At 57.0% G+C, this 27440-nt stretch overlaps 1 protein-coding gene across 13 annotated transcripts in view; it reads right to left on the bottom strand.

Annotated features, from left to right (window-relative positions):
- Nucleotides 1–27440, bottom strand: part of DAB2IP (DAB2 interacting protein) — a 193728-nt gene that overhangs the window by 121410 nt on the left and 44878 nt on the right. For 2 of the 13 annotated variants that reach the window (XM_033427265.2, XM_033427267.2), the window contains exon 1: nucleotides 4888–5310. The exons of 5 other annotated variants lie outside the window; for them this stretch is intronic. In XM_033427265.2, coding sequence (XP_033283156.1) covers nucleotides 4888–5008 — 121 coding nt within the window. In that variant the 5' untranslated portion in view covers nucleotides 5009–5310. Of the gene's footprint in view, nucleotides 1–4887; nucleotides 5322–27440 lie in introns of those variants that run through there. 6 more of the 13 variants (XM_049710763.1, XM_033427270.2, XM_033427269.2 and 3 more) reach the window with 6 other exon arrangements.

The following is a 27440-nucleotide window of genomic DNA, read 5'->3' as shown; positions in this document are numbered from 1 at the left end:
CTCCCCACCTCAGATGCCAGTGGGGTCATTCCCCTGCCTCCCTCCTGAATTACGTTCAGGATTGTGGAAGCGGATGGCTGTGAACACTCGTAGAGCTGCTGACTGTGCAAATCAGATAGAAGGAGGAGGTGGCCTTATCAAAGGCAAGGCCTAACCTCAGAAGGATCCGCCTGCCCGCGGAATAGCGAGGTGGTGCGTTCACAAGCCCAGGATGTGGAGCAGGGCAGAGCTGGGCTCCACCGTTCCTTAGCTGCGTGACGTTGGACAAGGCTCCCACTCTCTGGGACACAGTTTCCTCACCTCTAAAATGAGAATTATGCCAGTATCCATCTCCAGCATTGTTGTGAGCATTAAATCAGGCAAATACAGAGTGAAGCTCACTGCCAACACTGAGCAGGCATTCGGCAAACAGAAGTCATCTGAACTTTATTACACGTCGTGCGAAGGAGTGAAGGTCCACTACCTGAGTTATGTAAAGGCCTGGAGAAGCTGGAGCCAATCCCCAAAGGAGAGATGGTGTCTCAGCAGGAACAGAGGAGGAAACAAGGCAGAAAAAAGTATATGTACAATTTCAGAGGTCTCAGCCTTGGGCTCTTGGAAGGACATTTAAAGACCGGGGGGCCCACAAGGTACAACCAGCCCCCACCCTCAGGGCTGTTCTCAGGCTTGTCCAGCCCCTGGGGCCCCAAGATGCTGCCCAGGGGCCTCTCAGCGGGTCTCCCTAAAGCCAGGGTCCCCATGGAGAGGTCCCAGCGCCCACCCTTCCCTATGGTGGCACCCAGGCCCCTCCCTAGCCATCGCTCCCAGTTAGGAAGCAGCCATGGCAAATCAGCACCCTCCCCAACCATGTTGCTCTCTTCCTGGGGGCCAGAAGCCCTGGGTTCCATACCCCGCTCTGTGAAGGTGGCCCCTCTGTGCCTCAGTGCCCCCCCCCCTGGACGTCAGGGGTTAGATCACTTAGCTGCCAACTTCAAAGTCCTGGGAGGTGACCCCCACCTCAGGAGGTCAGTCCTCGTCCTCCTGGGCACCTCCTGCCCAGGACATTCCTCAGGGGATGCTGGAGCGCTCCTGGGAGCCCCTCCTGAGGCCCCTCACACAGACTCCAGCATACCTCGGAAGGAAAGACACCCAGGTGGAGGGGAGTGGGACCACACAGCAGCCACGACACAGGGCCACGCAATGGGGTATGTGTGGGCGTGGAGAAGGAACTGACCATCTAAGGAGAAAACACAGGCCAAGTCTGCAGCGCCCAGGCAGGGCCTGGCATGTGCCTGGACCCCAGGAAAAACTCAGATGAAAACACGAAGAAAAGAATCAAAACCTCCCCTGAGTACAGGGATGGGCATTCCAAGAGGTCTCCCAACATGGGAGGCAGCAGGACAGGATTAGCCCCAATTGACAGATGGGGAAACTGAGGCCCTGGGATGTGCCAGAATCGCATAACCAGCTCATGATCGAGCTGGGACTAGAGTCCGTTTCCCACTAACCACTGCCCGGTACCCCCAAAAGGGCTCTGTGCCCCAGGGCAGCTCAGCAAGCCAGCCTCCCCAACCAACTGGGGGCTTGCCAAGAGCTGGGAGCCTATGCAATTCATCCCCAGGTGCCCCTATGCCCAGCACAGAGTAGGTGCTCAAGACGTGTTTGCTAGTTGAATGAATGGGTGGACTTCATCCAGGGCAAGAAGAAAACTTCTATTTCCCCAGCAGCCCTGGGGGTACAAGTAGGTCAGACAGACAGACAAAGCTTTTCTTGACCTTGGTGGGGGCAGGTGGGGAGGTACCCTGGCCGGTGAGGACCCCCTCGAATTCATGGGCCACGCCCAGCCTTCAAGCGGACCCAGGGGCACAAGGCGCGACGCAAAATGGCCAGATGACGCTTGCCATGCAAACGTCACTGTTCCCACCCTGCCTCTGGCCATCGTCAAACTTCGTGCCCCCCTCTACCAACAACAGATTCGCTCGGCCCGTTCTTCAGATGGAGAACGCAGGGCGCAGAGAAGGGAAGAGGCTTGCTTACTGCCCTGCTTTGGTCACACCTGGGGGACTGCAGACACTGTCCCTCACTGGCGGCCCCACCAGGGACAGGCTTAGTCTCGAGTCTGCAGCGAGCCCCCTCCCACCACTCCAGAGGGACAGTAGGGGCGGTGGGCAGGGAGCTTCCTCAGAGAGGTGGCAGTCTGGTCACAACCCTCTCCCTGGCTGGGCCAGCTGCGCGTCCCCACCACCAGCCAATTCTTCCTTGCACTTTCCTGTTTCTGAACAAACACACGCCTGCGTTCTCGGTCATTGTCCTTCCCTGCTTGTGGCAGAGGCCAGAATGGGTGTGGAGCAAGGGCCCAATCAGGGCTGGGATGCTGGGTACCACCACCTCCTCGGGGATCTGATGATGTCACCCTCATGGGACCAAGCCCCACTGCAGATGGGGAGACTGAGGCGTGAGGTCAGAAGGCTCCCCCAGCATGAGTTACCACCTGGGGGGTGGGGGTGTGCTGCCCTCAGGAGGAGGGGCAGCCCTGGAGGCAGAGTCAGGGATCTGGGAGTTTAGTGGAGGAAGGTCAGTGATGCTCTAGCTGCCCCCAACCCGGGTACCTCCACCTCTCACCCTGCCAGGCAGCTCCCAGCCCCCACCCATGACTCCCCATCACTCAAGGGCCTTTATCAGGCCCAAACTACTGCTCCTCGCTATTCCCTTCCACCAATCCAGGCCCTCTGCCACCCCGGGATGAACTCTGCCCACACACCCAAGAGGTTTTCCAACTCCCTGTCTTTGCACAGCTGCTGCTCTGTCCAGAGTAAGGACATCCATAGCTCACACCTAACTGTGGCCCAAGTCCCAGGCAGCGCGGGCTTGCACCTTTCCATGCCTTTGCTCTCAGTCTTTAAACAACCCTGCCATCACCACCCCCATTTACCAGACAAGGCCACTGAGGCTTGGAGAGGTAACTGGCCAAAGGGTGCCTTTGTGCAGAGCGGGGGCTTGAACTCAGATCTGATTCAACCACTCCCTCTGCCAAAGGAAACTCTACCCATCTGGTGAGCCCAGTCCAAATGTCACCTACTCTGTGAAGCTCTCCCTGATTTCCCCAGATGTAACTTCTGTTCAGGGACAGTCTCCTCCCCCCTCCCTGCAGGCTGGGTGCTCCTTTGAGGCTGGGACACAAAGCAGTGACTCCTGCACAGGCGAGCCTGGGAGCTGGGGCTCAGGCAATGGCCAGACGTGTATTGATTGTCTCTGGCCCAGTGAGCTGAGCAGGAGGGGGACTTCGGGTCCTCTCTGTGCCCGCAGGGATGGAGCTGGGCTGAGGTGAAGAGCGAAGGGAAGGTCACACAGGGCATCGAGCAGGGGTGGGGTGAGTACCGGAGGACTCATGGTGACCTGAGCTTAACTGGCCATCTGTACAGCTCCCATTTCTCACAGCCTGAACCCATTTCCTCACGGAATCTTCCATGTATCAATACTACTAGCCCCCTTTTACAGCTCAAGAAACTGAGACTCAGAAAAGGGAAAAGACTTGCCCAAAGTCACAGTGCTTGAGCCCAGATCTCTGATCGCCCAGGCCAAGCCTGGAGGGAGGCAGTAGCCAGAGGCCTTTTCAAGGAAGGCAAGGGGGAGGAGATCATAGGCCTTGGGAGACCCTTAAAGACTGAACTCCCAGCACACACATGTGTGCATTCCCAACCTCAGCTTGAACCCTCCCACGAACAGGGAACTCACTACTCCAGGAACTCACCACTTCCTGAGGAAGCCCTGTACATTGTTGTTCAGCCCTGACTGTGGGAAAAGTCTTCCCCATTCTGGGAGAAGCAAATGAACGTATACTGCCTGCCTGCCTCACTTATCCCCATACTGACGAGAAAACTGAGGTTCAGGGGCAACTACAGGCCCCAGGCCACACAACCAGTGCCCGGAGGGGTATTTGACCAGATTCCAAGCACAGATTTGCTCAAACCCCTCTGGGTCAGGCTGGGCACCGGGCCAGCCTTCCAGATTCCAAAGATAACCTGATGGTGTAAACTCAGCCCAGGTGCCCACTAGGTACTCCCAAGCCCCCTCCTCCCTCCCACCCACGGGCGCGTCAGTGGGCCTGAGCCTTTGCCAGGGACTCCAGCCTCCCCAGGGCCCCTTCGAAGCCCTCCTCCTTCCAGGGGGCCTCCCCCCACCTCCTACCCAGCCATGGAAGGAAGTCCCGGCCCCCACCCAGCCCCCTGGATCACACGCCTTTCCAGCTGTGGATCCTGTTACTGGAAAAAGAAAATGCTGCTCGCACCTCCCCCTCCGGGTCCTGCCTCCTGGCCTTGAAAAGAGAGAAACTCATTTCAAAGGAGGTGGCGCCCACCCACTCAGAGACGTCCTGGACAGATGTTACCCGCCACCACTCCGGTGGAGCCAAGGACCCCGGGATAGGACCCCCTGAGGTCCACCCACGTGCCCCTCCACCCAAGAGGCGGGGGAGTCCACTTAAGTCCCAGAGGAGCGAAGAGGGAGTTGGGGGGAGGTAAGCTGAGAGGCCAGGGCAGTGCAGGCAAGGGGAGGAAAGCCAGGTCGCTCAGGGTGATGATGCCCCCGCTGCTGAGTAAACTGAGGCACGGTGGTCAAAAGTGAGAGGGGGAAGAAAGAAGCTGAACTGCGATCTCCCCTTTGCCTGCCCTTGGCAAGAGGAGACACCGGAGCCTCAGTTTCCCCACCAGGGTGGAGGCTGAGGAGAAGCTGGGGGAGTGTGGGAAACAAGCAGACACAGTTCCGGGCAACCAGAGGGGGCGGCTGAGAGGGTCCGGGGTAAATAGACGGCAGGAGGACCCAGGGTCGCGGGCATCCCGGGGCATCAGGCGGTGATCCGGCGCTAGGGAGGGCCTGGGGTCAGGGCTCAGGGGTCGGGGTGGCGCCTACCCCTGGCGGGCCGGGTCCGGCTGCGGGAGCGGCTCCTCTGTCGCTGCAGCCGGGGCCGCCTCAGCAGCCGGTAGTAGTAGGAGGGCCTCCCGGTGCTCTTCCTGGCGCCGCCCGCGGACATGCTGCCGCCCGCCGGGCACCGGGCCGGGCCTGGGCGCGCTCACACGGGCCCCATCGCCCGCTCCGGCCGGCCCGGCGGGCGTCCTCGCGTTCTCCCGCGTGCCGCTGCGGCCGCCGCCGAGGCCGAGGCTGCCCCACAAAGTCGCGCAAACTCCTCCTCCTCCTCCCGCCCTCCCCGGAGCAGCCGGCCCCGCCGCGGGGGCCGGGGACCGGGAGGCCGGACTGGCACGGGCCCGGAAAGTCAGTGCGGGAGAAATCCCGGCCTGGAGTCGGCCAGGCCAGGCGGGCCGGAGTGCCCGGGACCCCAGGCAGGTCCCCAGGACGGCCACCGCCCTCCGCCCCGCGCCTGAGAGCCCGAGCTCCGGGCGCACGCGGCGTCCCACCCCGCCGGCGGGTCTAGACAGTGCACACCCGCGTGTGGGCGCTCCCTGGCACTGGGCAGGGCGCAGGCAAGGCGACCAGGAGGGCACCGTGCTTCCGAACCGGGAACCCTCGATTAGGGTCCGAATGAGGCCGGTTTCCGCCCCAAGCTCACTGGGCTGCGTGTGGATCCGCAAACACACCGTCCAGCACGCCCCCCGCCCCGGCAGGTAGAAAGACTTCTCTTTCACGCAGGATACTCGCCTGTGCTTTAAAAATCGTCCCGTTTGATACGCACGTTACTTTTATATATTTACAATTAGGGTGTATATTTCAAGCCCAGAAAAAGTAGAGAGAACATAGTGAACACCTATGTATCCCTCAGGTCTTCGCCAAATCAGAACTTTCTGCCCTTTTGATCTAAACCCTCCTCCAAATGAAACACCTCAGATGCTGTGAGGTCTCCCTCCCGCTGGGCATTTACAGCAGTTCTAGCAGGGCTGCGGGCAGGACAGTACTCTCCCCACTGTAGGGAGAGGAAACCGAGGCTAGAGAAGGTAGGGTGCCAGCTCCCTCTATTGCATCCTGCTGAAAGCTTTCTCCGAGTCATGCACCCCCCCCACCCCAGCTCAAGAACCATCCATGGCTCCCAGAGTCCAAAAGCCCCAAGTCCAGAGAATCTTCTTTGGTATTTGAGACTCCAGCGATGTATCCTCAATCAAACTACCTCCCAGCCTCACCTCCACTCCCCCGCCCCCCTACTTCTCACTCCTCTTTACTCTACTCCCAGCAGGGACTGGCCTCCTACTGACTGTTCTCTGCCTGGCCAAAGTCTGTTGCTCTAGAGCCCACCTCCTCCAGCCTTCCCTGACCACCCTGGCCATTGGCTGCGGTATCTCTCTCTACCCGCCAGCCTCTGCAGCGGCATTTATTTTTTAAATTATTCTGACAACCACCTGCCTCAGTTCCATCCCTTCAAGTACAGAAGGGGAAACTGAGGCCCTGACAGGAGGTCTGACTTGCCTCAGCGGCAGAGGCAAAGGGTCTTAGCCAGGGCTCTGACAAGTAGTCTTAAGGATGTGTTGGTGGGAGAGTCACGTGTGGGTCCTGAGGGAGTCTGGATGTCCTCCTCCAGCACAGCTGAAAAGGTGCTGCCCTGGAGGGGGCGGGGCAGTCGGCAAGAATCCAGACCAGGTTTTGCACCTCACAAAGGGGACCCCCCTCCCTTGCTCCCTCAGCCAGAGGGGAGGGCCCCCAGGTCAGAAGCCTGGATCACAGCTGGAAGCCAGGCGCCTTCCCAGGACTAGGGAGGAGGGGCAGGAGGGGTATTGCTCCTCCAAACCCAGTCTGGGTTGTCAGAAGCTATCAACTCCCCTGGCCCCTCTCCCCAGAGCTCTGGCCAATCCCTGGGGAAGATGGAAAACCACAGGGCCTGCAAGGACCCCATTAGCCTCCTTTGGGTTAAGCACTGCTCTAGCTCATTTTCAGTAGCAGACATCACCAGGAGGCCCTTTTACAAGTGCAGAGGCCCCTGGGAAAAGTAGTACCCAATTCCTCCATCCAGAGGCAACCTGTGGGCCCTCTTAGCGAGCCTCCTCCAGAACACAGGAACCCAGTTCAGAGCCTCCCCGTTCAGCTGGGGCTCCCGCAGCCACCTACCCACACCTTGGCACTTCCAGAAAGAATAACCTCTGAAGCCAGGCCCACCAGTTTTGGGGGGAGGAGGACTCCCAGGAAGTCCAGCTCAGGGTGGGGACACGAATCCTGTTCCCAGGGCCTGGACTTCACGTGGCCCAGTTTCCTCCCCAAAGCAGGAACTCCCTGATTGGCCAGGTCCTAGCCTTCCATGAAGGAGACGAGACACTGATCAAGTGATCGAGCTGATTAAGGCTGGGACAAGTGGTCTTGGCCTGAGGCCCCCAACTAGCAGATTTAGGTGAGTGTGTGTAGAGGGAAGGGAAAGCAGCCAGGACCTCAGCACCTCACCTGTAAACACAGTTGGCTTCCAGAGGCCTGGCATAGACTCTGTTTATGCTTGGGATTCTCAAGTCGTTCTCTGTGCCTCAGTTTCCCCGCCTACAAGAAGTTACAGACTCCCTAACCTATCTGCCTTGTGGAGGGAGGGTCAGCTAATGAAGAGGAAGAAGCTTTTGCATTTCTGGCCTTTGGATGGGGTGGGCATTGCCAATCACCCAAGCTGAACATCTCCACGGTACCAGCTGGAGGACTGAGTAGGAAAGGGACAGGGTGGGAGGTAGGAGAGGAGGTCCAGGACCCCTGGGATGGGCAGGCAGACAAAGGCTGCTCCCTGCACACCCAGCAGAGCATCTGGAATCAATCCCGCTGTGGAGCAAGCCACCCACCTCCTCCCGCTGCCCCTGTGGCCTCCTCCCTTCAAACAGAAGCAGCCCCCCTTCTGGAGACTGCCTCGGCTGGAGGAGGGGCACCTGAAAATGTCCCCCACCCCACCCCGACCACTTCCTGCAACAGACCCCTTCAAGGGCCAGGCGCTGCTGACCTGTGAACCCCGGGCCCTGCAGGGAGGGTAGTCCCATCAGTGGTCTTGTTCTCCCACCTCAGTTTTGCCTCCAGAGGGTCTCCTGAATAGGCCCAGCTCCCACCTCCCCTACCTCCATGCCCCTCAGCCTTCAAATGGCCCCAGCTCATTAAACGTGCCTATTTCTGGGGTTCCTCCAAGACTCTTGATTCGGTGGGTCTGGATGGGGCCTGGAAATATGCCTGTTTAGCAAGTACCAGGCAGGGGGCTGGGGACTAGCTAAATCAGATCCCACCCGACCCCACCACCACCTTCAGTGTCCCTCAAAAGCCCCCAAAGGTGAACTCCCAGAATACCGAAAAGGACCAAATTCTGTCACAAAGCAGCCAGCCCACTCCATGCACCCTGATCTATCTGCTCTCAGCCCCCTAAGCCTCCAGCCTCTGCCCTGATGGCCAGATGGCTGCCATGACGCTTTTCCTCTGCACCCACCTGGTGAACCCCTTACCCCTCAGGACCCAGCTCAAACATCACCTCTTTAAAGAAGCCTTAGCCCCCAACAGAGCCACCCCCCATCCCTGCCACACACGACCAGTTAGATTTGAACGATGAGGACACAGGAGAAGACCAGAGAGGGATGGACCCAAAGAATTTCCCTGCAGGCAGAGGACCATTGGCTTCGAGGTCTGGAGGAGAATTACACCCTGTTGGGCTGGAAGTCCAGGTAAACCGGAGGCCAGGCCAGGGCTGGGTCAGGAGGGGTCAGATGCAGGGAGGGGACCAGCCCGGTGCAGTCTCACATCTGTTAGGTTTACAGTCAGTGAGGAAGGAGCAAAAAAAGCATATAGTCAGAATTACCCTTGAAAAGCCGTAAATTGCCCATCCAGGACAGTGTTTCCTCCAGTGTAAAGTCAGATCACCCATTTCTTCAGCTTCGCGCGAAGCAGAAGGGCCTGACCTTTCCAGAAGGGCCATTGTTGTGCAGGAGGAAAACAACAGCAATAATGAACATTATCTAACACATGACTCCACTCAGGGAGGAGAGATGCTCACGCCTGGAGGGGACCACAGAGTCCAAGACCTCTAACATAGGAAGGTTATAAGTTTGGCCTCGAAAAGGCTGTCAGAGGGTGAAGTTTGGATTTAATAGCAATAAACTGTGTTCAGGATTTACTGTCTGCATTATCTATGCACATTATCTCATTTAACGTATGAGGCAGATGGTCACCACCTTCATTTTACAGAAAATATTGGGGGCACAGAGAGGGTAAGTAATTTCCCTAAGGTCACACTGCTTGCACTAGGAGTCAGGATTTGAACTCAGGCAGGCTGGAAAGAGCAAAGGTCTTAAGACTGAGCAGGACTTAATGCAGAGATGGAGGAGGGGCAACAGCCTGGAACTTCCCTTAAAAGCCAGTTTTGACAAGGAACAGGAGGAGGCGAGAAGGGAAGGAGTCCTGACAGGGGAAACACCGGAGCCCACCAGGCTCCACACAATGGGTGTCTGGAGGGCTCAGACCTGTCAGGTTTCCTGTCGGGACGAGGCTGGGCAGTGGCGACCAGGGGAAGTCCCCAGCTAGGCAGTCCTGCACACATCCGCCTCCCAGGCTGGTCTCAAGCTTTGAGTCGCTGGAGCCCTGGGCAGGGTGTGGGTGGGAGTGCTGCGGGACATTCACGGTTAAGGTCATGGGCCTCTGCCATGGGAGGTGGCCTGTCTGGCAGGCAATGACGGCTTCCTGTGTCCACTGTTCGTCCGGGAATGAGGTTGGACCACGTATAGGACCTTCATTCAGATGGGGCGGGCTGGAGCGGGGGATCTCCGACATGGCGGAAGGTGGAGACAAGCCCGAGAGGTCAAGCTCGAGTGCTCGAGGCCCAACTAGGTGTCCACCACCCCCACCAGCCCCTGGACTTCCTAAAGCCATCAACAAATTTAATGACATCCTTCACAGAAAATGGCCCACTCAGGGCGGCGATGATCCCGGGCTTAGCGGGCCCTGCCCCTCTTAACACAGGCAGAACTAGCGAAGCAATCAGGCGTGGACATTGGAACACACACAGACAGAGCCTCGGGGAATGCGAGTGTTTTTTTGAAATCAAGTCACCCGAAACTGGGCTAAGGGTGAACCCTCGGGAGAGGCAGGGCTCTAATAGGGTGGAAGGCCAGTGGGTGGGGTCATTGTTTCTTTGGGCACTGCGTAACTCAAAGAAAGCCCTTGCCATCTCTGGGCCTGAGGTTTCACATGTTAAATAAAGACGAGTTATCTGTGCCCAACTCACCTCCATGGATCCCATCAGGATCTAGAAACTTCCTCCAGTCCCAAACCACCACCTCCTGCCCTCCAGAAGCCCAGAGAAGAAGATATATCTCCCTCATACATGACAACAGCCCGTCATTAAAATCCTGGAAGGTCAGGTTTAGAAGGAAACTTCAGAGCAGGTGATGGAAGCTGGGGCCCTATAGGACAGCCACTTGGCCAGAGGAGCCCGCCTAATTCATCGCAAGCCGGGGTCTGGCATCAATTCTCCAAACATGGGGGGTCTGATTGCCCCTCCCACCCCAGCAGTCAGGGTGGAGCAACAACACTCCCCGCAGATGGGGCAGTGAGGCCACGGGAGGGAGGGACTCCCCCGAGGTCACACATGAGAGTTGGGGGTCAGTCCACCTCGGGACTGAAAGAGATGCCAAGACCCCCTTTCCCTCTCAGTTACCTGGACCACCCCTCCCAGATGCCTGATGCGTTCTGGCCACAGGTGCCCTGCCTTCCACTCCCACTGCCCCAAAGCTCAGGGCTCCAATCCTGTGGCTGGGAGAGGCAGGGATCCACTCTCCAGGCTGAGCCCCAGACCCCCCTTCTTACCCCCACCCTAGCAGCCGGCATTTCAGCCCAGATGGCCTGGCCTGGAGCGACTCTCTCTGCGTACTTCCTCTCCTGCCCTGACCCAGAAACACTGCCAAGCTCCAGGTGGGCCCACAGCTCCTCTTTCTCCCAGCCCAGCCTGGGGCCGAGGCTCCAGGTCTCCAGCCTCCTTCCTCCCCTTCCAGCTGATGGGGCCAGACAGCTCCACACCCACTGGGCGACAGGAGGGGGTGGCATATGGTCCCAGGGTGAGGTCAGAGAGCCCCCTCCCTTCCCAGGCAGACCTTCCTGGTCATCTGTGAACCACTTCGTGGTTGGCACTGGCCTGGGTTCTGGGGGGAGGGGTCTCGCTCCACCCCTACAGATTCCACTGAAGAGGACAGATGAACCAGCCCAGTAGCCAGCTCCTAGGAAGCTTCCATCTTGGCAGGGAGCTGAAAGAGTATGGGATTTGGAATGAGGAATCAGCACTTCTTGGCTGCGTGACCTCAGCTTACTACCTTTACCTCTCTGTGCCTCTTGTTTCCTCAACTATGGAGTGGGCATGATGATACTTACACTTTGTAAGGTTGTGGAAGGTCAGATAGCATAGTGAGTCAAAGCCTTGTGGACAAACTGGCTCACATCTGCCCCCTCCAGCCTATTTATTTCCTCACGAATCTGTGGGCTCCTTGAGAGCAGAACAGCCAGAGCTGGTCAGCACAGTTACTGGCCCAGAGCAGGCTCTCAGTAAGACTGACTGGGAGAGATAGTGGCAGTGTTTGGGAAAAGTGGCTGAGTCCATCTGATCTGGAGTCAGCACTGAGGGAATTTGGAGGAGGGAGAAATCCTGGAAGACTGCCTGGAGGAAGAGTCATTGGTACTGAGCTAGAAGGCTAAGTAGGAGTTGACTGAGTAGAGAGCAGAGGAGGAACAGGCAGCATGAGCAAAGACCCAAAGATGGAAACCAGCAAGGCATATACTGGGGGCAGCATATAAAACTGTGAGGCTGGAACAGAGGATGAGGAGAGGGACTGGGGAGCAGGCTATATGGGGTATGTAAGGGTGAGATCAGGGAGAAGAGATGGGGAGATAGATCCAAGTAGGGGTGAGGCCCAGACAGCCCCTCCAAAGGGGAGAAGTAAAGTGGTAATGAGGGAACCCTGGCCAAGGAGGCAGAGGATCAGGGCTCCAGGCCTAGCTCTGCTGCTGTGTGGCTGCGTGACTTTGAATAAGTCACAGCCCTCTCTGATCCTCACTCTGCAACTGAAAGGAGAGGCTGGCTCCATGAGGCAGGCCTGCAGGGGTGGGGCTAGGCTAGATGCCCATGAACTACAGTGAGAGCATTCAGAGTTTCCTCGCAGGTTTCTTGAGGAACCACTGGCTAAGATGGTTATAGATGAGACTGGATACCCTTCTAATCCTTGAAGGTGACACACATGGCCCCACCTCAGGGCCTTTGCATATTCTGTTCTTCTACCTCACACACTTACCCCAGACCTTCAGATGTCAGCTCCTTCCTTCCATTCAGGCCTCAGCTCAAATATCACATCCTCTGAGGCCTCCCTGGCCACCTTATCTCACGTACCTCTGCCCCAATCCCCACACCCTATCCCACTGCCCTGTTTTATTTTCTTCTACTTATCGCTTCCTGAAACTATCTTATCTGTGCATTCTGCTGTTCACTAATTGTCTTCCCCCAAACTTTAATGAGGGCAGGGGCCTTGTTAGTCCTGTCCCAGGCATGTCCCTAGTGTGCACAGCAGCACTCAATAAACATTTGATGAATGAGGTGAATGAAGGGAGCTGGGCTCAAAGCCCCCCTTCTTTTTTTTTTTTTTTTTTTGCGGTACGCGGGCCTCTCACTGTTGTGGCCCCTCCCGTTGCGGAGCACAGGCTCTGGACGCGCAGGCTCAGCGGCCATGGCTCACGGGCCCAGCCGCTCCGTGGCATGTGGGATCTTCCCGGACCAGGGCACGAACCCATGTACCCTGCATCGGTAGGCGGACTCTCAACCACTGCGCCACCAGGGAAGCCCCCCCCCTTCTTTTTTAAAGAAGGGAACCAGGGGCAAGGGACTTCACCTCTCTGGGCCTGGGTTTCCTCCATGTGACATGTGGACAACGAGCTACAGTTTACTTTCAAGCAGCAGCCTGGGGCTGGTCGGGAGGTCAGGATGTAAGTCCTGACTCTATGCAAGAGCTGGCGCAGAAGAAATGAATGGATGAATAAATGCCTTTGCTTTGCTGTGTGCCTTTGAGCAAGTCCCCTCCTGTTCATAGGCCCAGCTTCCCCTCCTAGAAAATGGAGTTGCCTGGGTGGTCTTTCAGGACCCCTGGGCACTGACACTCAGAGCTTCTATGCCCAGTCTGAAACACACATGGGAGCCACAGCAGGTGTTAGAGGAGGGGCAGGCTATGCCAGTGCCATGGTTCTCGCACTTACTGGCTTTTCCTGGAGATCCCACCCAGCCCATAGCTGGCATCCTGAGGCTTGTAGGTGAGAATTAAATGTAGCTTCTGCAACCTGTCACCCCTCAACTCCCCTTGAGAGTGAGAACAATGCCAGCCCTGCCCCCACCGTAGGAACACCATTTTGTCTGGAAATTCCACCACGGGGGAGGAGGAAGGGCTGGGGCCCTAGAATTTTTGTGCCTGCTCAAACAGGAAGTAGCTGAAAGTTTGGGGCCAAGGAAAACAAGTTCAAGGTCATCCTGGAAATCAGCCCCTGTTCCCCCTATGGTTAGGGACTTGCCCCTTTCCCCAGGTGGGGCTCTCCTGGTAATTAATGATTAGCAAAGTGTGGAGCGGGGATGGTCCAGGACCACAGGCAAAGGCCTAAGAGAAGGCGAAATTCATCCAGCCTCATCTGGCATACCCTGGGTGACAGGGAGCTCACTACTGAACTGGCCCCCTGTCCTCAGAAAGTCTGAAAGTGAAGATGCCTTCCCACAACTAGGACTTGCAGGAGACCTTTAGGAATCTAGTGGTCATCCTACTGTCTACTCATGGCTCAGAGGGCTTATGACTTGCCCAGGGTAACCCAGACACCCCCAGCTACTCCCTCAGTTTCCAGCAGCAAATGAAGCTGTTACAGGGACAAGTAAGGAGGAGCCAGCAGGAGAGCTGGCGCCAGAGTCTGGGCTTCAGCCCCACCCCACATCCCTGCTGGCTAAAATGCCAGGGCTTGGCGGGGGGCGGTGACCTCTGGCTGGCCTTTATTAGAAAGCCCAGAGGACATGGGAAGGGGCCCTGCGTTGATCCCAGTCCCACTGAGGGCCCTAGGGAAGCAGCCTGGGTTACAGAGTCCTTAACACAGCCCCTCTGACACCTCGGCCTTCTCTTGCCCTGTAGCCCCTGCCCCAGGAAACTGCAAGGCAGCTTCAGAATTTTCTGGGCCTGCTCTCTCTGACTTCATGTTTCTTGTGTCCTCCTGGCGCCCCGTCTCTCGTACCTACCCCCTTACACGGCCTCCTGTGCATGTACAGACCTGCCTTCCCACTCAAGCCCTTTGGTGGGCTCCTTCCACGCCCTACCGGGCCAGGCCCACAGAGCAGCCTGGAGCCCTCGGGAGATGCTGGCCGGTGCTGCCCCCTGCCGGTCTGCAGAGCTCTGGGAAAAAGCCTTCTTGGCCCTGGCAGGACCGACCATGAGGAGGCCCAGCCTAGGACTCCCAAGGCTCTGGGGATGCGCCCCCCCGAGGACCCCAGAGTGGCCTGGCACAGGGTCCCAGTCTGCTGAGTGACTTAGACAAGTCTTGCCCACCCCCTCTCTGCCCTGTTCCCAGCGGTGCAAAGCGGGTGGAGCAGAACCTCAGTTCTCAGACTTCAAGCCACTTCAGTCCCCTGAGGAGCATGTTAAAATGCAGATGCCCAGGCCCACCAGGGAGAGTCTGGTTTAGCTGGCCTGGGAAGAACCCAGGAATCTGCATTTTAACCAGCAGTGGTTGGGCCCACACTGGCCTACATACTGCTCTCTCTCAGGGCCCCCGGCTCTACATGGAGGCTTCTGGGAGTCTAGCCCCTGACAGGGTTACCAGCCTTTTACAACTGCAGCCTCTTGCCTTTCTCAGCACCTGTGTGTGGCAAGCAGGCAGGGGTTCCCAGTCTCACAGTACAGATGGGCAAACTGAGGTTCAGAAAAGAGGCTAGTTTGGCCCCATCCCATGATGAAACTCCCCGCTTCCACCTCCCTCTCTGGGCCCCCCAAACGCGGTCTAGATTCTGGGGCCCAGAAGGTCAGTTCAGGCCAGGCAGCAGCCCTGACTGGCCCCCTTTGTCCTGGTCTCTGTGCCCTCTGACCTTGCCGGGTCCTGGGCTGATTAAAATATCCCCTTACAGCCCCGATAGGCCTGGTGTCTTCTTACAGGCTGGAAGGGACGCAGTCCCATCAGAGGCATCACTGCCAGCTTGGCCGTCTTCAGGAGCTGGATACTGCCGGCATAATGAGATCAGAGAGCCTTCGCGCAAAGTGTCTGCAAAGACCGGCCTGGAGAAACCGAGGCCCAGAGAGGGGAGAGGCTTGCCTAAGGTCACACAGGACACAGTTATTAACCCCATTATAGTCACTTACTCTCTGCCGGGCCATATTAATTCAGCAAGTCTTTATCCCAATCCTAAGAGGTGGACATTGTTACTCTCCCATTTTACAGGCATAGAAAACTGCCAGGACTCGATCTCATGCAGCTTGGCCCTTGATGATGACCCTGTGCTGCCACAAATGGTCTCCCCTTACCTGTCCTCAGGTAATTCACCTGCTAGCCCCTTTTCAGACACCAAGAAGACAGAGCCATTTGTAAAAAAAGGTGACTGTAGCAGTAAGGCCAGGGCCTTGGCTTCCAGTCCCAGCGGGCGGGGGGTGGGGGGGCAGCATGGTCAGTGGGTGCTGCCCCAGGCCCCTCCCCGACCTCACCTCTCAGCACTCCCTACACCTACCCCTCCTCAGCCGCACGGGTCCCGGCCTCCCACCACTTCTCTCCTTCGTGGCTTTGCTCCTACCGTTCCCACTCCCAGGACACAGGACAGGGGGCAGGCTTCCCCAGCTCCCAGCCCCACTGTGAAGTGGGTTATTGCTAGCTCCAAATTCTAGCTTGAGTCTGTCCACCTCTCTCCTCTTCACCGTCACTACCTGCATCCAGGTCACTGCCACCTCTAGCTTTGGGGACTCCCACAGCCCCTAACTGGTCCCCCCAGATCCTCTCTGGCCCTCCTGAGTCTATTTTCCACAAAGCAGCCCGAGTGAGCATTTTCAAAGCTGCCCTCTCTCCCAGCCACCTTGGCCTTCCTGGCCTTTGGACACTCTGTCTGGCTCATTCACCCCTCCCATGGCTCCCCCTGCCCCCCTGCCCCCATCCTGGCTGTCCTGAGCCACCTGGTCTACTCAGAGTCGGGACTCACTCTTCCCTTCCAGAGAACGCATCCCCCTTCCCTCTCCAAACTCGCTGCTTCCTGAGTCATTTTCTCCGGGCCCCTGCACCTTTCCTCCAGGGAGCCCATCGCATTGTGCCATGACATCTATTTTTTGATGAGTCATCTCACATCTGTCTCTCCTGGCACATTGCTCCCCCGAGGGTCAGGTCCCGTCTGCCTGGCTCACCGTCATGACCCCAGTGCCCCGGCCGGCTCTGACACATGGTCATTGTCAATCAAGGGGAGGGGGAGGGCGTCATCGGCGTTGGAGCCCCCAGACCTCTGGGCCTCAGTATACCATGACGCTCCAGGGCTCACAGCAAAATGGGGACACATGGCCTCCGGCCCCGCCCCAAACAAGTCACAGCTCAGGACTTAATTCTCCTCCCCAGTAGGTTTTGCGTTTTCATTCTGTGATTTATAGCCCATTCAATAAATTTCCCCCATTATCTTTCACGTGCAGCGCGCTGCCTTTCTGCCATTTAATAATGCATTTGGCTCGCCAGGCCTCTCCCTGGAGAAATCGAAGGCTTGGCTCCGATGCGGGAGCGGGCCCACAAGGCCGCCAGGGATTCCAGGGGCTCCTTTTCAGACCCAAACCTTGAGCAGGTCTGAGCCTCACACTCAGGGCTAACTGGGCAGGGCCCCAACTCCTCCCCCCTCCCTCCTCCCCTGTGGCAGGGAAGCTTGGCAGCGAGAATGAAGGCTCAGATGTCCGGGGCCCACTGGGACCCTAGTGGCCAGTTTTAGGGCTGAGTAGGAGACTGGTGCTTCCCTCAACCAGCCTCAGTGGTTTCCAGAAGCTCCACAGCCATGATCTTAATCTCCCTCTCCGACTCCCCAGGCAAGACAGGAACCCATCAGACCCGCTTCACACATGAAGAAACTTCTCTAAAATACAGGGAGACTGCAGCCCAGCCTTGCCTACCCCACTGCGTGCTTGCCAGGTTCAGACGCGGCCAGTGGAGATTTCTGAGGGTAGCCTCTGTGCTGGCGCTGTACCCAGGGCTTGACTTGAACTGTCTCACCCACAACAAACTTTAGAAGCAGAAGGTACTATTATGCCTATCTTATGGATGGGGAAATCAAGCCTCAGAAAGAAGCAACTTCCCTGGGATTATTCGGGAAGAAAATGGCAGTGCCCCGGAGGAATTGCTCCTGGAGTGAGGGATGAGAAGGGTCTAGAGGCTCCAGGGAGCACACAGCTCCAGCCAGAGCTACCCACCAAAAACACAAAGCGGCAGAGAGGCAGGGAGAGCTCAGGGCCGTAAGGTCCAACAGCTCAGGGGGTGTGATTCTACCCCTGGGCGTCCTCAGCTGTGTGACTGGGACAAAGTCCCTTAACCTCTCTGGGCCTCATCTCCCCCATCTGTAGGATAGGAATACCGTCCTCCCAGGACTGTCACGGGACTTGCATGAGGCAACACGTGGGAAGGTGCCTTGTAAACTGTCCGGTCCTGGGCCACGTCACTTTTGCATGTTAGGACAGTGGCATGAGACATCATGCAAAGACCTGCAGAAAACCCTTGGGCTCCTCTAGGCAAAGTGTAACCGGCAGCTCTGAACCATGCAGGGATGTGGCCACACAACACAGGCTCCTTCTCAGGCCACAAGATGCTTACGTCACTCTGGTACCAGGCACCTCCCACCCAGACTTGGGAGAAACTGGGCGGCACTGCCCGGCTGGCTGGGGTGTGTTGGGCAGGGGGGCGCTCCAGGCTAGCCCGGGCCAGGCCGCCCCCGCCATCCCCTTCCCCAGCCCTCAGCTACTAGGTCTGCTTTCCTCCTCCCTCTTGCTCCTGGAAGTTTCTGCTTCCACTGGAGAGTTTCTGTGGCAACCACCTCTCTTCCTTTGATTGTTTTCCTCTCCTCAGTCACTGCACCCTCTTAACAAGCAAGTTCCTCTCTTCTTTCCGCTAAAGGGAGGATCACAGTGGGTTGGGGCAGGAGGTCTGGCCAGGAGAAAGAGAGCAGAGAGGGACGGGGCTGGGAAGGGAGAGGTGACCCCTGGGGTGCAGCCAGGGCGCTGGTGCAGCCACGGTTTGCCCTCGCGTGACCTCGGGGTCTGAGACTGCCCACAGGGTCCTCCACGGGGGGCTTCCTTAAAGGTGGCTCTCCTGCTCAGAGGGCGAGCCCGGCTCTGCAGGGGAGGCTGAGGGCGCACGGTCGAGGCTCTGCAAGCTGGCTGGGCCTCAATCTGCTTCCCACTGTCTTGTCTTCACTCACAGATGCCCCGCATTTGGACGGCCTCCACACCCAGGCCCCACGCTGCTTCGGCGCGCCCTTCCTTTCGCGGGGCCCGGCTCCAAAGTACCCCCCACCCCAGTAAGGCCCCGCCCTCCCAGCACCCCCAGCCCGTCAGTCAGAGCTTCTCTCCTCCGCTGTGTCCATCCTAACCCTTCTCCCAGGCAGCCTTCTGCCCTGCAAGGCAGGGCATCTGGACAGCAAAGCCAATGTCCCCCTGGCTCCATCTCCAAGCAGGTCCACAGGAGGCCGCGCTGAACCTACGGCCAGAGAGACCGGGGCTTCAGGCTGGGGTCCACCCCCAGCTAGCTACGGGCCCTTCACAAGTTTGCTCCAGAACTTGATGTTCCCTGTGGTCAAACATGGATGGAATTCACTTCCTCCCAGGCCGCTGGAGGCCGAAATGAGTTTTGTGGGTCTGAAAGAGCTTGGAAAATTCTGAAGAGTTGCACCAAGTCCAGGATTATTTTTAGACACTGAATTAGTGCCGTCCAATGAATAGCCCAGAGGCTTCCTTGACCCCACGGCTCTCGCGGCTCTCCCTCTTCACCTGCCCACCTCCTGAGGCAGGTACTGCGTCCGCACCACAGTCAACGGCCAGCAGCTTCCCTGACACACACACACACACACACACACACACACAGCAGCAGCAGCGGCGGCAGGTTGGCTGAGGGGGCCTCTGAGGCCCCAGTCAGCAGGGAGCCCACGTGCTGGGGGCAGGGCTTGGGCAGGAGGCAACACCCGAAGGGGCTCCCCAGCCGAGCAGGCTGTCCACCGCCTTCCCCTGTTCCACTACCTGCTTCCTTTCCACGCCCGCCCCTGAGGCTGGACCACCAGGACCCTTCCCTCATGGGCTGGGAGGCTCCCCCGTAATACCCGCCAGAAGCGCTCTCCCCAGAGGAAGGTCCCCTCCTCCCCTTCCCCCGGGGCCCCCCTCCTTTCCCTGGTGCTGACAGAGCACTTCACCCCCACTGCCCGCCCAGCCTCAGACCTACACGTCACCCCTTACAAGCTGCTCACAGAGGCTGCGCCTGCCCAGGCTTGTGCTAGGATGGGGCTGGTTTCCATGCGCAAGGGGACGCCTGGGGCCACGGTGGCTCTGGGAGGGGTTCGTGTGTACACTTGAGGCCATTTCTCCTCCCTCCAAAGACCTGCAGAATCAGAGGGATTTGAGCAGGCTCAGAGGAAAAGGAATAAAGAGTGTGAAATGTCAGAACCAAGTGGGTAAAGACAGGCCCAGCTGTGGCCAGCCAGGGACTCTCTTCTGCTTCCCCTTCTGTCTCCGATCTGCTCCCAGTTCAAGAGTCCAGATTCCCACAACTGACATTGGGAAACCAGGCCATTCAGCTCCCACACTGGGGTGCATGGGGGACACATCCCAGGAGCTGGCATTCGAAAACCCATGCAAGTACTGGCACGGTCCTGGGAGGGACACTGTGTGGGCCCAAGGGGGCTCCGACACAGTCCCTGTCCTCAGGGAGCCGACAGTCTGGTGGGACACGTGACCTCCCACAGGGACCCACCGACAAGAAACCAAGGCAGAGGAAGCATGAGGAAGGGAGTAACTAATTCTGACTGACAGGGCAGGGAGAAATCAAGGAAGGCTTCACAGAGGAGGTAGCATCTGGGCCAGGCCTTTGAGAAAGATTCCAACAGGTAGATTGTGTTGGGGAAGGGGGGGAACCCACTGAGGTTTAGCGGCAGCCTGGGAACCACAGAGAGACTTAACTTGGCTTCCCTTTTCCAAATGCCACGTGGTTTGACCATGGCGAGGGCTCGGGCCAAGAGGATGCTGGCCCTGTGTGGAATTAACTGGGCCTCTTAGGCCAGGCAGGCGGTAAGTCCCCCATGATGGCCCAGAAAGAGGCACTTTCCAGGCTGGTTCCTGAGACCAGAGCCTAGAGCAATGTCTGTTCTGGTCACTGGTGTCATGGGGCAATGGCCCAAGAGTGCAGAATGGGGCGGGGACGTAGAACCTGCCGGGTCTTAAAAGCCCTAAAGAAAAGAGTCTCCTCGAGTTCCCTGAGCAGCCCATTCCGGGATTTCACACCGCCCCGCGGTCAGCCAGGAAGTTCTTCCCCTATCTAACCTACATCTCTCTTGCTGAAATGTACACCCACCTTGCTGGGGAGACACAGGATTCACAAAGCACAGAGGCTGAAATGCCTCACCAGCCACTCCGTCTGCGGCCAAGGTGGGAGCGGGGGTGGGTCAGTGGGCACAGCTCTGACAAGAGAGGACAGGGCCCCGTTTGTGCGCATAATTAATCTACAGGCCTGAGGAGGGCCAAGCGAGTGGGAACGTCCTCTCCCTGGGCCTCGGAAGCTTCCCTGACCCAATTTAGAAGCCGCGTTTATTGTGTTGCTCATGTCAAACCTTCCCAATGAAGTCTCTGTTCCCAGCGTGCTCATGAATTTTCCGGGGCTTTAACAGCGTACAATCTGAGAACGATTCATTAAGAAGATTAACCCCTCCCCCCAAATATGCTTCCGCGTGCTCTACAAAACGGGGCAAACTTATTCTCCGGCATCAGCAGGCTCCCACTGCCCGGAGCAGCGCAATCCCTCAGAGGGGTGAAAGCTAGGCCCCCTCGAGCCGGGAGGGAGGGAAGCCATGTGGGCAGTGGGAGACCCCGTGAGGGTCCAGGGTGAGCGTGGGAAGGTGCGAATGGAATGCCAGGACCCCAAGGCCCAGCCGCAGAGCGAGCAGGGCCCGTGTTCCAAGACCCCGTCTTCCTCCCTCGCCAGCTTTACCCAGGGCATCCCTGCTTGGGGTGGGGGGTGGGAGGGCTGGGGCCCTGGGCTCCCAGCTGAATGCTGGTCTAGAGACTTCTGCTCCGGGACTTGGAAACAAAGAGGGGCTCCTAACGTCACTCCCTGAGCACCCCTCTCTTTTGCCACATCTTCCCGACACTGGGACCTCCCAGACGGAAGGAACTCTGGTCAGATGCCACCAGAGGTGTCAGAAATAAACGCAACTTGCGCTTGATCCTTCCTGAAAGACTACACTTGAGGCGCCAGAGCAGGCCTTGCCGAGGGACAGCTGGACAGAGGAGGTGAAGACAGGAGAAGGGGCAGCTGCCCCAGCTCTTTGGAACAACAGGGAAGGTGGCACCAGGCCCAGGCTGGGGGATGGACCTGGTCTCTCAGATGCCGGCACACCGGCCCGGCCTCCGTGAGGATCTGAAACCTCAGACTTTGCCTCATTTCTCCCTGCAGCCCCTCCCATCCAGCGGGTCCCCAAGAGGTTGATAAAAAGTCATAGCGACGGCATGCCCGCCACTCCCTCTGTGCCTGGCACTGTGCTGAGTTTTAAACACATTTCACGCTCAGAACAACCCTGCCAGGCCGGTGGGATTATCACCGCAAGTCTCAGATGAGGAAATGAACCTTAGAGGGTGTAATCGATGTGGCCGAGGCCACGCAGCTAATAACCGACAGAGCCAGGATTCTAGACTTCAGACTCTAGAGCCTGAGGTCTCGGGGACCTTCCACTCCCCTCATCCCACAGCGGGGACGACTCCCTGCTCTGTCCCCATGAGGACCCTCAGTCTGGGCTCCGTTCAGGTCTCCACATCCCCCATCAGAGGACCGCCCAGTCGCCTCACTGGCCACCCAGCCCCCAAACTGACAGATGGGCCCCCATCCCCATCCCCTCCCATCGTCCCTCCACCAGCAGCCAAAGGGACTGTCCTGGACTGCACACCTGACCATGTCTCTCCACTGAAAACTTCACCGAGGCTCCCTGGGCCGACAGCATGGGCACGAGCTTCCTTGCCTTGCATTCAGGGCCCCCAAACCATCCCTCTGCTCTCTGTCCCACCATCTCCCTCCTCCACGCTCGCCACGCGTACCCAGGCTTGCGGTCTCCATGCCTGGGCTCCTGCTGGCTTTTCCCCATGTCTCTTACTTCAAAATTCTCAAGGCTCAAGTCCAAAACCACCTTCTCCACAAAGCCACCCCGGGATCAGGCCCCACAGCAGAAGTGACTTCTCCCTCCTCTGAACCCCGACAGCACAGGGTCTCCTGGGCCCCTGGTACAGCCAGTTTAGGTGCAGGTCTTGCTCCCCGCCCCCTACCCCCAAGGAGCCCAGGAGCTCCTGGAGGGCAAGGTCTTCCCTCACCAGGGGCTCTTTCCCCACCCCACCCCCATGCAAGGCCCAGCACAGGAGCTGGGTACACGTTGCAGGCTGGTTCAGTGCAGACGAGTCCCCTTGGCAACAGGACACCTTGACCAGTGAGTTGGGGGGAGGTCAGAGCAGCCTGGGTACCCAAGCCTGCGAGTCCTTCACCTTTTCCGGTGCCGTGGACTCCTATGGCCTCTGGTAAGGCCTAAGACCCCCTTCTCAGAAAAATGTTTTTAAATGCATAAAATAAAATATCAAGGATTACAAAGGAAACCAATTACATGGAAATATGATTATCAAAATATTATTTAAAATTATTAGCAGTATGTTTGCTTCTTTATTAATGCCTTAAATAACAAGGTACCGTTCTAAGAGCCACTATAATTTTGAAGTAGGAGGAAAAAAAGCATTATTCAAGATACCCACAAAACTATACTATGACGTGGTAGTTCCTGTGTTTCTATGATTTCTACAAAATCACAGAACAGTTAATGCCACTGTGGTCCACCACCTACATTTGTAATGAAAGAATTACAATTTGGAATTGTAATTAGAGGTTAGCAAAAAAGGTGGGATTTTATTTTTCCTGTCCAAGTTCATGGACACTCCAGATTCCACCCAGAGACTCCTGGGGTCCCTGGTTAAAAAAGAACCCATGGCTTAGAGGCAAGGGCTGAAGGGGAAAGAGCAAGGTTCGTCCTGGAGCCCCGATTCTGGCTGTGCGCTGTCCTGAGAGTCCCTGACGTTTTCAGAGCTCCGTCTCCACCCACCTGCATGGTCAGATCACCATGGAGGAACCAAGCCCTGTGCTCACTGTCTGCTTGTTCTGGCTTATCCTGAAGCCCCTCAGTGGGGTAGGCTTGGCAGAGCTCCTGGAGAATGACCTCTTGGAGCCGCTGTGCCCCAGACAGCCTAGCCCAGGGCCTCAGGGCCCCTGGCCGCCTCCCAGGGAACTTGTTTTATGTCCCCAAAGAGCAGGGCTGACAGGCGATAAATCGCCAAGGAAGGCTGGAGTGGGCTCAGACTATCTGCCTGGCGCCCGCCCAGCCACACTGCTGTACCCACCACCAACCTCCATAGGGATGAAAGCACCATTAATTACCCGGGAAGAAAGGGCGCCATGACAACGCGCCCAATGGCTGCTCGGAGATCATCTCTGGCCACATTTTCTGAGTGTAGCCCCAAGCCTGGGGGCTGCTGTCAATCCTCCCCTCCCTCTGTCACCTCCTCTCCTCCTGGGATCTCCCAGGGCCATCTTTCAGCCTGGGTCCTGCCCTCAAAGACTCCTGACCTACCCACCAAAGACTCATGAATGGATTGCTTTTTGCAGACAGGGCCCCCAAACAATGCTCCCCAAGGTGGTGTGGGACCCGAGAAGGCAAGGGGGTCAACTCTGTCACCTCTGTCGCCTTCACTAGCACGAGCCCATCACCGATTCCTAGGGACTCCACTCGGGAAGTCTCTGGCCTCACCCAGACCTCGCTGCCAGCTCTAGTCATCATCCCATGCCCAGGTGATTGATTCACCTGCATGCTACCCCATACCAGTTATCCTGTGCAGCTCTGTGCCAACCACTGTCCAGGCAAGAGCTCAGACGACCCTACTGCCAGCCCTTGAGTGAGGCACTATTATTATCCCATTTTACAGGCAAGGTAACTAAGGCTCAGAGAGGTTAAGTGATGGTACAAGGAGTCACAACTGGAAACTGACAGAGCCAGAGTTTGAGCTCTAGTCTGTCTGGCTCCAAATACCCCTTTATCAGCTCTCCAGCCTCCGAGTGGTCCCCCCATTCTCTCTAAAGAGTCTCTCTTAAGGAGGTTTGCCAGGCCCCTCCACACACCCTTCCCTCCCTTTCCTGCCTCTGCCCAGGGGCTCCCTCAGAGACCAGACACTTGTCTCCCTGCCCTGCTGGCCCCATACCACCTCCTCCAGGAAGCCTCCCCTGATTGCAGAGCCAGAAGCCTTCCAGTCCTCCCAGCCCTTAGCAGAAGCCACCAGAATTGACCACTAGTATCACCTGTGGGTAGGGGCTAAATGAGTCTTTTCCCTCATCACTTGCACCACCATACTCTCAGCCAGACCCAGACACACCACAGGGGCTCTTCCAAGAGGAAGGATGAGGAAAGTCATGCTGGTAGATGAATGAGTGAGCTCCTGGCTCTATGCTCCTGCCAACCTCCCACCAGAGGCAGGTCTGTTCATCCGCAGACAGGGGGTGGCTGCCCCAGGATCACCGGAATGGGGGCCCACATGACCAGTCAACCAGGATGGCTAAGGGGAGTAGGAATTGGCTTCGCAGCAACTCCCTGAGCAGAGGGGAGCCCTGGGCCAAAGGAACAAAGTCAGCAGATGCCCTGGACCCGCACATTGCTCAAGAAGAACCTAGAGAAGGGCCAGACCCAAGTTCAAGGCCAAGGAAGAACCATGACTTCTGCTCTGAGCTCACAGCGGGAAAAACATCTGTGCCATTCCCAGCAACAACCACTTTCTCTAGACAGAAGCGACAGTGGCACCTGAGCCTGATGCGGTCCACAAAGGATGCTCCCTGAAACACCCCAGGGGTCCTCAGACACCTGCAGAGGGGGCCTAAATCAACCATCTCACCCTAGACTGAAGAATGTTCTATGCAGCACATAGAAATAGTGAGGTAGAGGTCCATGTCCTAACTAGGAAAACCTCTCCAAAATATCTTAGTGAAAAAAGCAATTTGCAGAATGATAGATGATTTTTTTTTTAAATTGTTGAACAGAATCATAGATTTCTTCCATGGATACATATGCATAAATGAGAGCTCAAAAGAGCACTGAGAAAAATGCACTCCAAAGGCCCCCACTTCCAGCTGGGTCCCACCCCATAAAGCCCACCCAAACTCTACCGGAGCCCTAGCCCAGCCCCACTGCTCATGCAGGAGAAGCTCGTGACCACATCACTTCTCACCCATGATGGGCAGGAGTATAAATGACCCCAACCTTTGCGGAGGGCGCCTTGGCAAAGTGTATCAAAAATTAAAATCCATAAAATATTCATTTTAAATTCATGTAATCTTTCTCCATCCTATCCCTCAGATAAACTCTCACAAGAACAGATGTACAAGGATGTTTCCGTACCCCTGTTTGCAGCAGGAAAAAAAACCCTGAAAACCACATCCATGTCCATCGTGGGGGGCCTGGCGGAATCAATTACGGTCCCCTCCGGAAGATGGAATTCTGTGCCGCCCTCTTGCAGCGGGAAGCAGAGATGCATGTGCAGACATGGGGTGCTGCAGGGTGAAGGTGCAGGATACGTGGGACAAGCCCCTGGATGTACACATCCATGGAGGCACGGAAACAGGTTCCTGTGTACTCTTCCCAAAATAAACAGTGGTTACTCTGGGGAGCGTGCTTTTGTGTGTGTGTGTGTGTGTGTGTGTGTGTGTGTTGAGTGGGGGGTCAAGCAAGGGGAGAGGTTTAGTTTTCACACTTTATACCCTTCTGGAATGATTTTATTTTAAATCATGGAATAGGCTGTTCTTATGTATTAGAAAACAGATCCTGGTGTGAGATGTTGATAGCGGAGGAGGTCGTGTGTGTGGGGAGCAGAGAACACGGAACTCTCTCTACTTCCCGCTCAATTTTGCTGTGAACCTCAAACTGCTCTAAAAAATAAAGTCCATTTTAAAAGGAGAATTAGAGATTAAAAGCCTTTAGACATTTGAAAACACACAGAACTTTGTCCTCCCAAGTCACGGCGGCTCCAAGTTGAATCTCCCTACCCCTTCCTCACTCTCCAGCAAGTCCTAAGCTCCGGCCTGGCTCCCACGTGGGGAGGGGCTGGAAGGTGGACCCGCCCAATTAAAGCTCAAACTGGGGAGGCCTGTTGAGGTCCCACCTCTGAACTTCGGCTCACACTACTCCCTCTGCCTAGAACGCCCCTGTGCTTTCACTGTGCAGGTTCAAATAACATCCTGCTTGAAAGCCCATTCCAGGCACCTTCACCCCCTGAGATGCAGACTTTCTGAGGACAGTCTGTGTCCCCAATATCTCCTTGCAGCCTCCAGGGCTGGCCAGTGCCTGGCACGGAGCTCAAAAGCCCCAACCACTGTCTGGACATCTCTCCGGGGCCACTCATTTTGCCTTGAATTATGACTCTGCCTTCCCTTAGCAGCAGGGAGCTCCCCAGAGGGGCTCCCGGGGCCACACTCGCGATACCTGCCCAGCCCTGTCCAGCTCAGGCATCTCGAGGGCTAATGCCAGTGGGAGCCAGGAAGGGAAGAGAAGGAGGGAAGCAGGCCAGCCAGACTCAGAGAAGTACTCATGGGACTTCCCCGTTGGCACAGTGGTTAAGAATCCGCCTGCCAGTGCAGGGGACACGGGGTCGAGCCCTGGTCCGCAAAGATCCCACATGCCACGGAGCAACTAAACTGAGCCTGCGCTCTAGAGCCCGCGAGCCACAGCTACTGAGCCCATGTGCTGTAACTACTGAGCCCGCGTGCCTAGAGCCCATGCTCCACAACAAGAGAAGCCACCGCAATGAGAAGCCCGCGCATAGCAATGAGTAGCCCCCGCTCGCCGCAACTGGAGAAAGCCTGCACGCAGCAACAAAGACCCAACGCAGCCAAAAATTAATTAGTTAATTAATTAATTAATTAATTTTAAAAAAAGGAGCACTCACGCCCCAGCCCACAGCGAGGCTACTGGAAAGCAGGTCCACAATGGCCGGATGATCTGATTCAAGAGTAGCTACCAGATTTTAATTTTTGAAAACCTCCTGACTATTACACGTAAGCAACTCGTGCACATTTTAACACAAACACCACACAGGTCATATCAAATAGGGCTGCATATGCCGGATTTGGGCCAGTCCGCCTGCCTCCAGTAGCCTCAGGGAGCAACAGCTCAGAATTCAGAGCAGCCACAATGAAAAAAGAAGAAAAAAAGGCAAAAAAACCAAACAACCAACGCTCCTTGATCCTGCCATCCT

This window comes from Orcinus orca, chromosome 6 (genome assembly GCF_937001465.1).
Source record: "Orcinus orca chromosome 6, mOrcOrc1.1, whole genome shotgun sequence".
Lineage (NCBI taxonomy): Eukaryota > Metazoa > Chordata > Mammalia > Artiodactyla > Delphinidae > Orcinus > Orcinus orca.
Note: the sequence above shows the minus strand (reverse complement) of the source record. Positions and strands in the feature narration are given on the sequence as shown.